The sequence below is a fragment of the Chiloscyllium plagiosum genome, unplaced genomic scaffold (genome assembly GCF_037043375.1).
Source record: "Chiloscyllium plagiosum isolate Xiang-an unplaced genomic scaffold, Cpla_swu_hap1 HiC_scaffold_27, whole genome shotgun sequence".
NCBI classification, from domain to species: Eukaryota; Metazoa; Chordata; class Chondrichthyes; order Orectolobiformes; family Hemiscylliidae; genus Chiloscyllium; species Chiloscyllium plagiosum.
The window spans coordinates 60261249-60278490 of record NW_028270165.1 but is presented as its reverse complement, the minus strand read 5'-3'; the positions used below and the strand labels follow the sequence as shown (position 1 = coordinate 60278490).

The 17242-nt window shown below is 44.0% G+C and overlaps 2 protein-coding genes across 2 annotated transcripts in view; one reads left to right on the top strand and one right to left on the bottom strand.

Annotated features, from left to right (window-relative positions):
• LOC148144324 (uncharacterized) overlaps nt 1-17242 on the top strand; it is a 222541-nt gene that overhangs the window by 14432 nt on the left and 190867 nt on the right. The gene's annotated exons all lie outside the window — the stretch shown is intronic.
• Nucleotides 15244-17242, bottom strand: part of LOC122543538 (uncharacterized) — a 144810-nt gene continuing 142811 nt past the window's right edge. The window contains exon 5 of the mRNA XM_087975318.1: nt 15244-15395. Coding sequence (XP_087831444.1) covers nt 15244-15395 — 152 coding nt within the window. The remainder of the gene's footprint in view (nt 15396-17242) is intronic.

The following is a 17242-nucleotide window of genomic DNA, read 5'->3' as shown; positions in this document are numbered from 1 at the left end:
GTTCAGATCCATCAATTGTCTAGATCTGGGAGATACTCCTGCAGTACTCTTGGGAATCCTGTCTATTTCCGGATCCATAATACAATTAAAGTCTCCCCCTATAATTATATGACGGGCATCAAAAGCCATCAATTTTGAAAAGGCTTCCGTTATAAATTTAAAGGGGTGTGCTGGGGGGCAGTACAAATTTAAAATCCCATATTCCTCTCCATTTATGAGAGCTTTAATCAAGATATATCGTCCAGATTCGTCTTTTATCTGCTTTAGGATTTTGAAAGGGAAATTCTTCCGAACAAGAATAACAACTCCCCTGCTTTTTGAGCTAAAAGAAGAAAAAAAGGCCTGATCAAATCCGCCCTGTCGTAATTTCAAGTGTTCTTTATCTGACAGGTGTGTCTCCTGTAGGAGAGCTATATCAACTCTTTCCTTCTTAAGATTTGATAATATTTTCTTCCTTTTAAGTGGCGAATTACTCCCCTTGACATTCCAGGTGCACCACTTAACCGATTGATGAACCATAATCCTCTGGGCCAATCCGAGACCCCTCGGGAGGGGGAACCCTATCCAGAACATCCCGAGCATGGAACATGTAAAATTTACAAAAATAAACCCTCTTTAATACACCCACAACAATACAGTAAAAAACTATTTCTAAATAAAAAAAATATAAAACGTATCTAAGTGGAGACTTTCCCCCTTGTTCCCAGGGGGCATCACTTCCTCTCCAAAAATCCCTCATATCCTCTCCCAACCGATGCCCCACCCTTGACCCAGGCACTCCTCAATCAAATGAGGAAAATTCAAATATAATACAAAGCTAGAGTTAACAGTGAGCACCCCACCCCCACCCCTACCAACACCTGGGTATATTTGGTAATGTTAATACCATATATAAACATATAACTATAAAATTACCAGTTCAACAAATAATAATTAAATATGATAATACAAAATAACGAAGGGAAAAACAACCCCGCTCCTAAAGACAGAGGTAAAATCGAATAAGGTAACCACCTCCCCCCACCAACATTAACCAAATCCCCCAGCTTACATATACATATATATACACACACACACACACACACACATATACATACACCTCTCATATATACATAAAATAATAACAGAAAACAACTCCAAGGCGGGGGGGGGAGGGGATATAAACCAAAACGGGGGGGGGGGAAGGCAGACCAACATCCATTATGTCCTACAGTTTATCTAAGAGAGTCCAAGAATTCCTTAGCCTTTTCTGGTGATCCAAAGTTATATACAGATCCTTCATGGTTAAAGCGTAACATCGCTGGGTAGCGTAAGGAGTACTGTACATTTAAGTCCCTGAAACGCTTCTTCGCCTCGTCGAATGCCTTCCTCTTTCGAACCAGAGCCGGGGAAAAGTCCTGAAATAGCATGATCTTGGATCCTTTGTAGATCATAGCTTGGGGGTCTTTTCCGAGATTTCTAGAGGCTTCTAGGAGTATCTGCCTCTCCTTGTAGCTCTGCAGCCGGAACAGGACCGGGCGTGGGCGCTGGTTCGAGCCGGGCCCGCGTATTGCTACCCGGTAGGCCCATTCCACCCTTACCTGGCCTGATCCAGCTTGCAGATTTAAAAGTTGTGGCAGCCACTGCTCCAGGAATGCTGTAAGCTGGCCTTCCTCTTCCCGTTCGGGAAGGCCCAGCAAACGAATATTTTTTCGGCGACCTCGATTATCGAGGTCGTCAATATGATTTTCCAAGGTCCGGACTCGCTGCTCGAGAGTCCGGACCTGATCCACGGCCGATTGAGCGGTTGTCTCCGAGGTCGCGGCCTTTAGCTCCGCCCCTCCGACTCGGCGTTGAATTTCTTCAATTTCACGGTCGTGCTTCTTCAGCGCGGCCGACAACGACTCCCAACGATTTCTGGATTCGACGATAAAGGCATCGATCTTCGAGTCAAGCTTGGAAAGCATTTCTGCAAGGCTTGCTACTGTTGGTAAGTCCCCCGGGGCGGCTGTGGACGCCTCTGCTGCAGCTGGAGAGTGTGGGGGAGGGGTTCCTGCTTGCTGAGAGCTGCGGGCTCCCTTCCCTTTAGTCATTTTAACTTAGGATAAAGTTGCTTAAATATAATATTGCACAACTAATTGAGTTACTAAACTGTTAAAAATGATTTATAAATGATTTGGTGAGCTTGGTAGGGGGTAGGTGACCCACTGTGCCCAAGTCTTGGGAGGAGCACTATAGACTCAGTCTTACTGGGTCGCCGCCATCTTGGATCCCCCCGTTGAATGCCTTTCTGAAGTCCATGGAGATCATGTCGACTGCTCTGCCCTCGTCAATCCCTTGCTGCTTCTTCAAAAAATTCAATCAAGTTCGTGAGGCATGATTTCTCACGCATAAAGCCATGCTGACTATCCCTAATCAGTCCTTGCCTTTCCAAATACATGTAAATCCTGTCTCTCAGGATTACCTCCAACCACTTGCCCTCCGGCAATGTCAGGCTCACTGGTTGATAGTTCCCTGGCTTTTCCTTGCAATCTTTCTTAAATATTGGTACCACGTTAGACAACCTCCAGTCTTTCATCACCTCACTTGTGACTACCGATGGTACAAATACCTCAGCAAGGGACCCAGCAATCACTTCTCCAGCTTCCCACAGAGTTCTAGGGTACAACTGTTCAGGTTCTGGGGATTTATCCACTTGCATGCATTTCAAGACATCCAGCACCACCTCCTTTGTAGTATGGACATTTTTACATTTTTCAAGATATCATCATCTGTTTCCACACATTCTATTTCTTCCATGTCCTTCCCTACAGTAAACACTGATGCAAAATACTTGTTTATTATCACCCCCAACTCCTGCAGCTCCACACATCGGCTGTCTTGCTGATCTTTGAGGGGCCCTGTTCTCTCCCCAGTTACCCTTTTCTCCTTAATGTATTTATAAAAACCCTTTGGATTCTCCTTAACTCTACTTGTCGAAGCTATCTCATGTTCCCTTTTTGCCCTCCTGAGTTTACTCTTAAGTGTACTCCAACTGCTTTGTACTGTCAGGATTCACTCGATCTCTCCTGTCTATACTTGTCATATGCTTCCTTCTTTTTCTGAACCAAAAGCTCAATTCCTCTCGTCATTCAGCATTCACTACACCTACCAGCCTCCCCTTTCACCCTGGGTTCCAGATGAGAGTGGTGCTGGAAAAACACAGCAGTTCAGGCAGCATCCAAGGAGCAGGAAAATCGATGTTTTGGGCAAAAGCCCTTCATCTAATCTAGAATCTGGTTTCCAGCATCTGCAGTCCTTGTTTTTACCTAGTTTTTCCCCTTTCACCCTAACAGGAATCTACTGTCTCTGGACTCTGTTTCTTATTTTTGAAGGCTTCCCATTTTCTAGCCATCCCTTTTCCTGCGAACATCTGCTCCCAGTTAGCTTTTGAAAGATCTTGCCTAATACCAAGTTAGCCATCCTCCAATTTAGATCTGGTCTATAGTTTATCATCACTCTTTTATAGCTCATAGAATTATGGTCACTGGCCCCAAAGTGCTCCTCCACTGACAGCTCAGTCACCTGCTCTGCCTTATTTCCCAAGAGTAGGTCACGGTTTGCACCTTCACTAGTCAGAACATCCACTTACTGAATCAGAAAATTTTCTTGTACACATTTAAATTCCTCCTTAACTCTACTTGTCGAAGCTATCTCATTTTCCCTTTTTGCCCTCCTGAGTTTACTCTTAAGTGTACTCCAACTGCCTTTGTACTGCCTTTAAACACTATAGCAGTCCCAGTCTATGTTTGGAAAGTTAAAATTCCTGACCATAACCACTCTATTATTATTACAGATAACTGAAATCTCCTTACAATTTTTTTCTCAATTTCCCTCTGACTATTAGGGAGTCAGTAATAAAATCCCAATAAGGTGATCATCCCTTTTCTTATTTCTCAGTTCCACCCAAATAAGCTTCCTGCATGTATTCCCAGGAATATCCTCCCTAAGCACAGTAATATATCCCTTATCAAAAAAGCCACTCTCCCTCCTCTCCTGTCCCCCTTTCTATCCTTCCAATACCATGTGTGTTCTAGAACATTAAGCTGCCAGTGCTGTCCATCCTTGAGCCATGTTTCTGTAACTGCCATGATATCTCAGTCCCAAGTTCCTAACCATCATCTGCCTTCCCTGTTTGGCCTCTTGCAATTGAAATAAATGCAGTTTAATTTACCAGTCCTACCTTGTTCTCTGCTTTGTTACTTCCTGCTCTGATTGTTTAACTCAGTCCCTTTCCCAACTGGACCAGTCACAGACTGATCTCTTTCCTCACTATTTCTCTGGGTCCCAGCAATCCCTGCCCCCCACCCACCCTACCTTACTAGTTTAAATCCTCCTGAGCAGTTCTCGCAAATCTCGCCGCAAAATATTAGTCCCCTTCCAATTCGGGTGCAATCCATCCTTCTTGTCCAGGTCTTTTCTACCCCAGAAGAGATTCCAATATTCACATTTTTGGATCCTTTCTCCCATGCACCAGTTCCTCAGCCACGCATTCATCTGCCCTGTCCACCTATTCTCACCCTCAATAGGAACATTCACCATTAACTGGTTAAGTCCTGGATTGCTTTCCTAAAATGCAACACCTCACGTTCGTCTAAATTAAACTCCATCTGCCAATCCTCGGTCCATTATTCCATCCGATCGATTATAATTTATAGCAAACTCTCTTTCCTCCCTTATTCCCTAAAAGCTGAAAATCTCCATCCCACACACTCTCCTTTCATTCTCATTTTACTGAACCTAATCCCTGCTCTGCCTCATCCTGGAAAGTCTGGTTCATGCTGATTAACAGGCCTACACTCAGGGGGGATTTAATTGAAACATAAGAATGCTGAATGGCTTGGACAGAGTGCATGTTGGGGGAGATGTTTCCAGTGGTAGGAGAGATGGGGACTCGAGGGCACAGTCTTCGAGTAAACGGAAGATCTTTTCGAACGGAGATAAGGAGAAACTTCTTCAGCCAGACAGTGGCGAATCTATGAAATTTACTGCCACAGAAAGCTGCGGTAGCCAAGTCACTGAGTATATTTAAGACTGAAACAGATGATAGGTTCTTGAGTATCAAGGGGAGAAAGCTGGAGAATGGGGTTGAGAAATTTATCAGCCCTGATTGAATGGTGGAGCAGACCCAGTGGGCTGATTGGCCTAATTTCTGCTCCTGTGTCTTATGGTCTCTTGCTGTTCTGGACACAGTGAGAGAAACTTGGGAGCAGGAGTAGGCCATTTGGTCTTTCAAGCCTGCACCAGCGTTCAACAGATCATGACTGGACATTAATCTACCTACATCTAGGTGGATACACTGGGATTTTTTTTCACTGGAGCATAGAGGTGACCTCACAGAGGATTATAAAATCACGAAGGATAGAGATGTCCTTTCGCTCAGATGTGAGCATCAAGATTAGGGAGCACATTTTTAAGGCGAGAGGAGAAAGATTTTAAAAAGACATCAGAAGCACCCTTTTTTTAAGAGAGTAGTTTGTGTGTGGAATGAATGTCCAGAGAAAGCCCAGAGGTCAGATCAGTTTTCCTTCGTGTGAATCCAAGGAAAGCGATGGGATCAGACGTAGGACCAGGCCGTGCACTCAGAGCATGGGCAGATCAACTGACAGAGGTCTTCTCGCACACCTTCAACCTCTCCCTGCAGCAGGCCATTGTCCCTGCCTGTTTCAAGAGGGCCAACATCATCCCTGTGCCTCAGAAGACTCATGCAGCACGTCTCAATGACTACCGCCCAGTTGCCTTAACTTCGGTGGTCATGAATTGCTTTGAAAAGTTGGTCATGGCATTAATCAACTCCAGCCTTCCCACTACTCTTGCCCCACTCCAATTTGCCTATCGGGAAATTGGGATCCACGTCAGATGCCATATTATTTGCCCTTCCCTCCTCCCTAGAACATCTTGACACCAAGAACAGGTACGTAAGAATCCTACTTGACTACAGTTCAGCCTTCAACACTGTTATCCCCTCGAGACTGATTACTAAACTTAGTGATCTCGGACTAAGCCCCACTCTCTGCAACTAGATCCTCAGTTTCCTGACCCACAGGCCACAATCAGTGAAGACTGGGGACAATATTTGATCCTCACTAACACTGGAGCCCTCCAGGGGTGCATACTCAGCCCCCTACTGTACTCACTGTATACCCATGACTGCGTCACCAAATACAAGACTAATGCCATTTACAAGTTCACTGGCACCACTATAGTCAGTCAAATCTCAGATGGCAACAAAACAGACTGCAGACGGGAGATGGAAGACCTGGAAAAATGATGCACTGAAAACAAACTAGATCTCAATGCTAGCAAAATCAAGAAACTAGTTATTGACTTTTGGCAGGATGTTACTCATGCCCCCATACACATTAACAGCACAGAGGTGGAATGAGAGGAGAGTGTCAAGCTCCTGGGAGTGGTCATCCACAACAAGCTGTCTTGGATGTATCACGACCTGGTATGGCAACTGTACCATTGAAGATTGGAGACGGTTACAGAGAGTGGTGAACTCAGCCCGGAAAATCACAAAGGCCAACCTCCCATCTATAGAATCCATCTACCAGGCCTGCTGTCAAGGGAAGCCGCCAGCATTCTGAAAGATCCATCCCACTCTGGCAATGTTTGTCTACAACCTCTACCATCGAGGAGAAGGTACAGAAGCCTGAACAAACGCACCAGCCAGTTTTGTAACAGTTTCTACCCTACTATTGTTAGAACACTGAATGGACTCTCAAACTCTCAGGATTTGCCTGAACCTTTGTTTTTGTTTTTGCCGCTGTTTACCTATTATTTACTATGCTACTTAACTGTGTGATCGCAAGACAACGCTTTTCACTGTGCCGCAGTACATGTGACAATAAATAAATTCAATTCAGTTCAAGTGGTGGATGTAGTCCAGTTAAAAGGGTTAAAAAGCATTTGGATCAGCACATGAATAGGAATGGTTCGGAGAGATGTGGGCCAAACACTGGCAGGTGCAACTAGTTTAGTTTGAGAACATAGTCAGCATGGACTAGTTGGATAGAACAGTCTGTTTCTGCACTGTCTGACTGTCTAACTGTTCTATACTGGTCTTAAACCCATTTTCTTGCCTCCCCCCATGACCATCCACTTCCTTGTTGTCGAAAATTCAAATGACCTCAGCCTTGAATATATTCAATGAACTCCCCCCCCCAACTGCAGGAAGACATCGCCACCTCTGAATTCTTCTTGCTAATGTACCACTTGTCTTGCTCATTGCTTGCTGGTATAGAAGGACGCTGAGGCCTGTTTGTACATCAACACATCATTCCTGATGAAGGGCTCGAGCCTGAAATGTCGAATCTCCTGCTCCTCAGATGCTGCCTGTACCTGCTATGCTTTTCCAGCGCTACACTTTTCGACTCTGATCTCCAGCATATGCAGTCCTCACTTTCTTCACATCCCAAAATATCACTATTTAAGGAATGCGTCTCCTTTCTGCTTTTTTTTTTAAAAAACAGCAAATGCGATAACTTCAAATTGTGCTACTACATTTGCCACGTGTTTGCTAACTAAGACACAATCTTGGCCCAACTTTTCCAGACTCTCTCCCCTCGCCGGGATTCACTCCCTTTCCTTTCAATTGCTGCAAAACAAAAATTGAACCCCAGAATGAAATCAAATGGAAACGGGGGTAAGAAAAGAGAGTGCCGTACTCACAAATGTTCGACAGAGGAAAGAAGTTGCAGTCTCGGGTGAAGCTCAATCTTCATTCAGAGAGGAACAACAGCAGTAGCAGCTTCAGAAGCTCATGGGCAAACTTCCGTATTCAGACAATAGCAAGGCTCTGATTGACAAAGGAACCAGGCTCCTTCCGGTCATCCCGAGCTCCCCATTGGCCCATCAAAAGAAGGTCGCGGTCCGTAATTGCGGACAGCGTGGGGCATGCGCAGTTCTTATTAACGCCTTTGAACATGCGCAGTACTTACTGACACCGAGGCGTATGCGCAGTGTGGTCTGTGGCGATGCTGACAAGATTTTGTACCCGAATGTCAAATGTCAACAGGAGTTTAAAAAAAGCTGAAGCCATATTTTTTTAAACCTGTAGCTCGACATTTTATTGTGTTTGCATTTTGTGTGACTCCTCAACTTTTGAATGTCTTTTCCCTAGAGTAGGGGAGTCCCCTCGAGGCATAGATTTCGGTTGAGAGGGAAAAGATTTAAAGGGACTCAGGGTCAGAAAAAAACAGTTTGAAAGTTAATTCCCCTCAACAAATGCCCCCTCTTATGCCCTGAACAAGATAGATTGTTCACAGCCTATTAATCATGAGTAGCAATGATGTTGTGAAACTTAGAAGGGTTCAAAAACGATTTACAAATATGTTGCAAAGGTTGGAGGGGTTCAGTTGCAGGGAGAGGCTGAATAGGCTGGAGCTGTTTTTCATACAGCGTTGGATGCTGAGGGTTTATAAAACCTTATAGAGATTTATAAAATCATGAGGGGCATTGATAGGTTAAATAAACAAGATCTTTTCGCTGGGGTGGGAGAGTCCAGAACTAGAGGGCATTCATTTTGGGTGAGAGGGGAAAGATATAAAAAGGACCTGAGGGGCAAATTTTTCACGCAAAGGGTGGTGCATGTATTGAATTAGCTGCCAGAAGAAGTGGTGGAGGCTGGTACAATTACAAAATTTAAAAGGCATTTGGATGGGTATATGGGCCAAGATTAATTTAGGATACCTGGTCAGCATGGACCGACGGGTTTGTACAACTCTATGGTTTTATTTCTGCATAGTCAGAATCAATTTCACAAGACTAGGAATAGGCCATCCACAAATTACACCCTGTCCTCAACTGTGGACTAACTGGACATATTTGAATGCAAGTTTCAGAAAGATGTCTGCAGCTTTTCTATAAAGTTGAACATGCTTTCATGATATTTCTGAATATATCATTTTAGCTATTCTCAATTTTAAAGATCAGTAATTTCTCGTGCAGCCGTGTCTACCAGGTAGAGTCATCAACATCCATTCTCTTTCTCTCTTCCTCGAAGGGTTTGATACAGCGATCGAAGAGGGTTTGAGGCATCCGCAAGGACAGGGAGTGGGTGGAAGAGAAGGAGAGAGAATGGACAGAGGGGGCAGAGTGTCAGGGGGTGAGAGAGATAATTGACAGGGGGACAGAGGGTGGGAGGATGAGAACACTGGGGGGAACAGAGGGTGATGGGAATGGAGAAGATTGTGGGGACCGATGATGGGGGAAAGAGACTGGTGGGCATAGGTGGGTAGGAAGAGAATGCAGGGCAGAGGGTGGGGGTTGAGAGAGAATGGACGGGGACAGTGGGTGAGGAGAGATTGGACAGGGGGGCAGAGGGTGGGGGGGGAGAGACTGCCCAAATCCCACCTTCCCCAGGACCGGTGTTGATATCTTACGAACTGGAACCCACTCCTCCCACAGCAGACCTGTGTCAATCATTTCTCAATATATACGTGGCAAAAGCAGTAGAATCATAATTCTGACAGGTCATTCGGCCCATCGAATTCACACTGACATTCCAAATAGCATCCCATCCAGACCCATCTGCTGACCCTACAGCCCTGCAGTTCCTCATGGCTAACCCACTCTAATCTGCACACTTCAGCATGGCCAATCCACCCGAAACTGCAGATCTTTGGACTGTGGGAGGAAACCAGAGCACTCGCAGGTAACCTACCCAGACACAAGGAGGAGGACGTGCCAAAGTCCACACAGACAGTTGCCCAAGGATGGAATCAAACATGAACCCCTGGCACTGTGAGGCAGCGGTACTAACCACTGAGCCACTGTGCCGTCCAGAGTTAGCTTTTAACTTTTCACGCAGCCTCAGCAGAGGCTCTCTCCTGCTGTAACCTCCCTTTCCCACATCTTCAGCCCTGAACACATTGGTTCCCGAATCCTGGCACCAGATAGACACCGATGTCATCTGGCCTCCTGCTACCAATTGCGGAGACCGGAGAAAATCCCTGTCACTATTCTGTCCCTTACCACCACCTCCCCAATGTTGTTCGTACTCCCAGCACCCAGCCAGTTCGCTCTTCCACTCCCTTGCAGCCCTCTCTCAGATCCCCTTTACCTGCCTCATCCACGCTCACACCTCCTGAGTCAGTGGACAGGGTCAATCAGAAGGGTCTGTCCGGAGAGGAATGACCAACTCCTGGAATAAAATGTCTGGTTATCTTTTTCATAAAAGGTCTGCAGCCTGGCTTTCAGCTCCATTCTCTGAGCCAAATGTCCACCAGCATGTGTTTGCCCTGGATCACAGCATCCAGAGCCTCCCACCTTCTGCAAATCAAAAGACAAGTCCCACCTTACACTCTCCAATGTATGTTGTGTAACTGCTTAATCATTTCTGGTGGCCGAGCAGAGGCTAAGTTCTATTTGGATTCCAAACTTGGGTATCAATAGACATGAGGATGGCTTCAAATTGACCTTGGGTTGATGTCATACTACATGTGACTCCACTACACTATACAGTCTCTCTCTCTCTCTTTCTCTCTCTCACACACAGACACACACACACACTCATACACACACACACATGCACGTAAATCAATAGGGTGAATTTGCGGAATTATATTTGCAAATACATTGTATTTTGCTCAAAAAGTGCACAATCTGCAGGCAGTCAATGCATGTAATAATTTTATAAATTCCTACTTTGGAAATAGAACCAGTCTGACTCAAGATTAGGACACTGACAGACTTGAACCTCACACCTTCCATGCATTGTCTGAGCTGTCACTTCTTTTTATAAAATAGAGTCATAGAGTCTTAGAGATGTACAGCATGGAAATAGACCCTTTGGTCCAATCCGTCTACGCCGACCAGACATCCCAACCCAATCTAATCCCACCTGCCAGCACCCAGCCCATATCCCTCCAAACCCTTCCTATTCATATACCCATCCAAATGCCTCTTAAATGTTACAATTGTACCAGCCTCCACGACATCCTCTGGCAGCTCATTCCATACACGTACCACCCTCTGCGTGAAAAAGTGGCCCCTTAGGTTTCTTTATATCTTTCCCCTCTCACCCAAACGGAATGTCCTCTAGTTCTGGACTCCCCGATCCCAGGGAAAATACTTTGTCTATTTATCCTATCCATGCCCCTCATAATTTTGTAAACCTCTATAAGGTCACCCCTCAGCCTCCGACGCTCCAGGGAAAACAGCCCCAGCCTGTTCAGCCTCTCCCTAAAACTCAAATCCTCCAACCCTGGAAACATCCTTGTAAATCTTTTCTGAACCCTTTCAAGTTTCATAACATCTTATGGGCGGCACGGTGGCACAGTGGTAAGCACTGCTCCTCACAGCACCAGAGACCCGGGTTCAATTCCCGCCTCAGGCGACTGACTGTGTGGAGTTTGCACGTTCTCCCCGTGTCTGCGTGGGTTTCCTCCGGGTGCTCCAGTTTCCTCCCACAGTCCAAAGATGTGCAGGTCAGGTGAATTGGCCATGCTAAATTGCCCGTAGTGTTAGGTAAGGGGTAAATGGGTGGGTTGTGCTTCGGCGGGTTGGTGTGGACTTGTGTAGCCTGTTTCCACACTATAATGTAATCTGTAATCTTTCCGATAGGAAGGAGACCAGAATTGCATGCAATATTCCAACAGTGGCCTAACCAATGTCCTGACCAGCTGCAACATGATCTCCCAATTCCTGTACTCAATACTCTGACCAATAAAGGAAAGCATACCAAACGCCTTCTTCACTATCCTATCTCCCTTAAGTTATCTCGAGGATATGACTTAAAAGAAGTTCTAGGATTTGCATATTAATGAACTGAAACCTGCAACCCATTCTAAAAGATGAAAGACTTAACAGCAATCTTGGTTTGTTCAATATATCATTTCAGTTGCATGACACTGATCATTAGCTATAAATTCTGTGTCTTATGATCCTGCTCCACAGCTACCTGATGAAGGAGCAGTGCTCCGAAAGCTAGTGCTCCCAAATAAACCTGTTGGACTATATCCTGGTGTTATGTGATTTTTAACATTGTTTCTCATGAACACAGCCACAACACTTCCTGCTGCTGCCAGTAAACATTACAATGCTGATGAAACGATGCAGTACCTGCAGAGATGAAAATCTTAACAGTTTCTAACGATACTTGCTACTGATTCACTGCTCCTTCTGATACACTTCTTTGGTAACGTAGTGCTGGAAGCTGAGTGAGCAGCTTTAAAACAGAAACCTGTTGGATTTTAAATCTTTCAATGTCTGAGTCCGAATTTAGGTAACCTTTATTGCGACCCAACTTTGTTACAGCTTCATGATCTCTCCAGCAAAAAAATTACAAAAAGTAGCTTTCCTTTTCTTCAACAGCTGAAGCTCAAAGCACACACACACACCCTGACCTCCCCTGACACCCCAGTTGCTTTATTATTGGTAAGCACTGAGGTGTCCCTTTGTAACTGAATCCTTGATACAGTCTTAACCCGGAGGAAGTAATGCCTCACTCAGCAATTTCAACCCATATACTATATCCAAGTAAGTTTCTCCCCAGTCATTTTCCCGGGGCAGGGGTGGGGACAGGGGTTTAAAGTCGACCATATTGCTGAGAGTCTGGAGTCATGTGTAGGCCAGACCGGGTAAAGGATGCATCTGGGACGACTGAGTGAATCCTTTCCCACAACAGCAGTTTCCTTCCCTAAAAAAATCATGAGTGAATCAGATGAGGATGTTTTCCCCCTGAAAATGGTTTCATCATTAGATTCTGAACTCCAGATTTCTGACCAAATTCCAATCTGCCATGGCGGGATTCAAACCCGGGAGTTCCCAAAGTTGAGGTAGTAATCCAGTTGATAATACCACTCGGCCATTGCTCCTTCGATCCCAGTGATGGCACATGAACTCACTAGTGCCTCCGGAAGTTGTCCACCCAACTAAATCCCTTCCTGCACTCAGGGCAGGAGAACAGCCTCTCCCAGTGTGGACCCACTGGTATGTCTGCAGGGTGGATGAACTCATGAACCTCTTCCTGCAGTGACAGTAGGTGAACGGCCTCTCCCCAGTGCGGACCCAAGGATATTTCAGCAGGCCAGGAGAATTGACGAATGTATTCCTGTACTTGGAGCAAGTGAATGGCCTCTCCCCTGTGTGAATGCTTCTATGAGTCTCCAGCACTGACGGGGAAGGGAACCCTTTCCCACAGTCCCCTCATTTCCACAGTTTCCCCATGGGGAGAGCTTTCCTTGTGTCGCTCTGGGTTTGAAATTACCAACAGAATGGGTACACAGTCTCTCTCCACCGTGAGGGGTGAGACTTTGATTCCCCAAACTGAGTAACTGGTTTCAAGCACTTTTCACAGTCAGTGCACTGAATCTCCCTCACTTGGGTGTCTCCGTATTCTTCCTGCCAAAGTGTCCAAAATCTCTCAAGCAGACAAAAGCAAACATTTCTTCTCAATTGGAATGGTTGCTGATATTCAAGTCCCAATGAATCAAGTGGCTCTGTCAGAAGTTGATGTATCATTTGCTTTCAGATTTCTTTCTCCATGTCTTCCTGCAAAAATAAATTCACAAAATACGTGATCACAGTCAATACTGTTAAATGAACATAACATAGGTGACAATTCCTGTAGTTTGCCAGATGCCTGATCACATATTATCCAGGACACAGAAACCTGAAAACCCTCATGCAGCCAGATAGCCTTAAGTGTGTATGGAGGAAATCTTCATTTCGGTGACAATAACCTGGAACAAGCTGCCGACAAAGGCACTGGAAATGGAGCTGAATCAAGGACAATGAAAATGAAATGTCAAGGCTTCTTGAGAAAAACAAACCAGTAAAGTTGCTGAATGACTTTCTGCTGTCCTATTCAATAAAAAAGATGACAAGAAATACAGAACATCACTTCAGTGCTAGATTAGAATGTGAAAAATAATAGCCACAAGGCTTTTATAACAGCAAATAAAGCAGATATACACCATATGAAGCAACATATGTCTACATTTTATATCAACGTGCCAATCCCTTAGATTCTGCTCCATCCCATGAGTAACTACCCTTTTAATTCTGAAGCGATCTCTTTCCACAATGCAAATTGTATTTAAATAAACCTATCAAACTGAGGGGAAAAAAATTAATATACCGTTAAGAAGGACAGAGAGCATCTGAGACCTTTGCAGAGTCTGCTCCCTCTCTGGATTCACTTCAGTTGCTACAAGTGAATAGTGTTTCCTCCCTCTCTCTCTCCCTCCCAGGATGAGGAATGGAAAGGGCGAAGATATTGGCTCTCCCGATTTCTCCATGATGTGGGAATCCTTGTCTCTGTCCAGCTTTGACAATTGGTTGAAAGACCACTCATGTATGGAACGTGTTCCATCTATTGCTGCTGCAAATGGGGTGTTGCTATTTCAGGCTGTGTACCCTCTTAAGGCTCTTCCCACAGTCAGTTCATTGGAACACTCTCACTCAGGTATGCATACCTCAGTCTCACTGATGTTTGAAACCTTGTGAAGCAGACAGGACAGGAGAGAAATAAAAAAATTCTACTAGATTCAAAGGCTGATGATATTCCTGTGCCAATGAATTGATTGTCTCTATCAGATCTTGTTTTGAGATTTCTGGCTGTAAATCCTCCCTTTCACGTATCCTGTAAAAGGAGATTACAGAAGACATTGCTGCCTACACAGTATAGAAATTCAATACAGACAATTCTGGTTTCTGTGGAACATTCTTTCTTTTCTCCTTCCCTCAAAAATGTGAATCGTAATGCTACAGTCTCCCTCCATTCTTACTCTACTGTGGCTATTATCACCCGTATTCCCGTTCTCCTAAAAATGCTGAAAAATGTTGACTGACAGATCCTGTGGAACCCTAGGTCTGAATATCATACATAAGTTGAAGCATTTTATCCATATCTCCCCTGTCAAGGTCCCACAGGATGTTTATAAGCCCTTCGGCCAAAATAATTCACCCCATCGAATCTGCTCCACCATTTATTACCATAATGATTAATATTATAATCCAAAAATCCACATTCATGCCTTATTATTGATTCTCCTATTGATTAAAATTCTGCCCAACATCTACCTTGACTGTACTTAGTGATTGAACTTCAATAGCCCTGTCATTCATTACCCTCTGAGAGAAGATATCCACCTCATCTCCATCATAAATATGCAAACATTTAAGATTAGAAGCTATTCCTTCTGGTCTGAGACTCTCCCACAAATGAACACTACCTTTTTGGCAACTAATCTTTCAGGCCCACTAAAATTCTGATATTTATTCATTCAGATCTCCTCTCATTCTTCCAAACTCGAACGAATGCTCAGCTAAGCTACTCAACATTGCATCATTAGCAAACACGTCAATTCCCGGGATTAATTTTGTGAACGCTCTCTCACCAGCTTCCAATGTTTCTGTCATCTCCTCTACTTCGAGGGACCAGAGTGCAAAACACGCAAGTTACAGCATAATAAAAGAATGATAAATAATAGACATTTTTCTAGCAGAAATTCGAAAATGTGCAAAAATAGTCAGATGGAAAAGAGTCCAATCATGGAGTGGTAAGGAGCCTGATGGCTTGGGGGGGGGAAGAAACTGTTGCCTAGTCTGGTCGTGATCGATTGAATTGGGAGGTGGATGTGAGAATCTAAAGTTGGAATTTAGGCAACAAAATATGTACATTTTTATTCCAACAAAATGGCTTCTCGATTTAAAAGAATACTACAAAATGGCCTGTGAACCATCCTGCTGAACATACTGCTGATTCGCAGAATTAACTTGCAGTTCAAAGATAAGAGGACAATAGAATTTTCATAAGATGAATACTGACACATTATTTGACCATTTGAACTAACCTTGAACTAATACATGGCATGACAATTTATGTAAATTAGATATCCTTCTTAAAGAAAATATCATTGGATTAACTTGCTGTCAATCATGTCACCTTATTATATGTGATTGGTCTTTCTCGTAATTAAGACTACTATTTCTTTAAAAACATATAAATCATGTGCAATTTTCAAATGTAATTGTGCAACTTCATCACGGAACACAGAAGCTTCAATCTCTGTGTTGCTGGATAGAATTGCGTTAAGATACCTTAATTCAATAAACTACTGAACCTTGCTTTTCGAATACACCGCATTTGTCGATTCCTTTGACCGATCTCGAACCAAGAGGCCCCTCTTGAGGAGACGCAGATCTTCATTTTGGTGCCGTGACACGTTTCGGCTCGGACACATTGTGAACAGCAGTGTACGAGTTAAATGTCCTTCACTATTGAGTGTTGAGGAATCCGGCCTGCCAGACGTGATTATTTTTAGAACGTTTGGTTTTCCTGTCAGTCACGTGGTGTCTAACGTGACCAGTCCAGCCCGAAAGGATCGGTCTTAGCAATGGTTGAGTCTGGGGGACTTGTTAAATGTTTAAAAAGGGGGGAGAGATTAATTGAAGTTGAGGGTGCTTTGGTACTTACGGACAGTGGTCTTCGAAAATTGCTGAACTCTGAGGGGAGGGTTGAAATCTGAATTCCCAAGCTTTGTTAATTTTTGGGTTTTTTTAAAAAATTCTTTCTCCCGAGCTTCGTTGCTTTCAGAAATAAAACAAAATCAATCTCCAGAGATTGGTTATTTTCTGGCGTTATCTTTTTAATAGAAAAAAATTCGATCGCTCAAAATTCATTTATTTTCGGTTCGGGTTGTGTTAACTTTGTTAGTTTTCGGTTTAAAAAAAAACTCCGATTGCCTAAACTTCGTTTATTTTCGGGTTCGTTTCATTTGAACTTCGTTATTTTTCTGGTTGTAGCTTCGTTTATTTTCGGGTCGCGTCATTTAAACTTCGTTACTTTTCGGGTTTTAAAAAAACTCCGGATTGCCTTGATTGAGAGATGCCGTTGTTGGACTGTGGTGTACAAAGTTAAAAATCATACAACGCCAGGTTATAGTCCAACAGGTTTAATTGGAAGCACACTAGCTTTCGGAGCGACGCTCCTTCATCAGGTGATAGTGAAGGGCTCGATCGTAACACAGAATTTATCGCAAAAATTTGCAGTGTGATGTGACTGAAATTATACATTGAAAAATTGATTGTCTGTTAAGCCTTTCATCTGTCAGAATACAGTGATAGTTTCACTTCTTTCATGTGTAAATCACAAAACCCTTTTTTTTTAAGTTGCATTCTCGGGTTAGCTGTTAACAGTGGTGATAGCTAGATAATATTTTGAAGGAGTTAGCCCCCTGTGTTCTCTGTCTGTGACCTGATGTTTAGATTGATT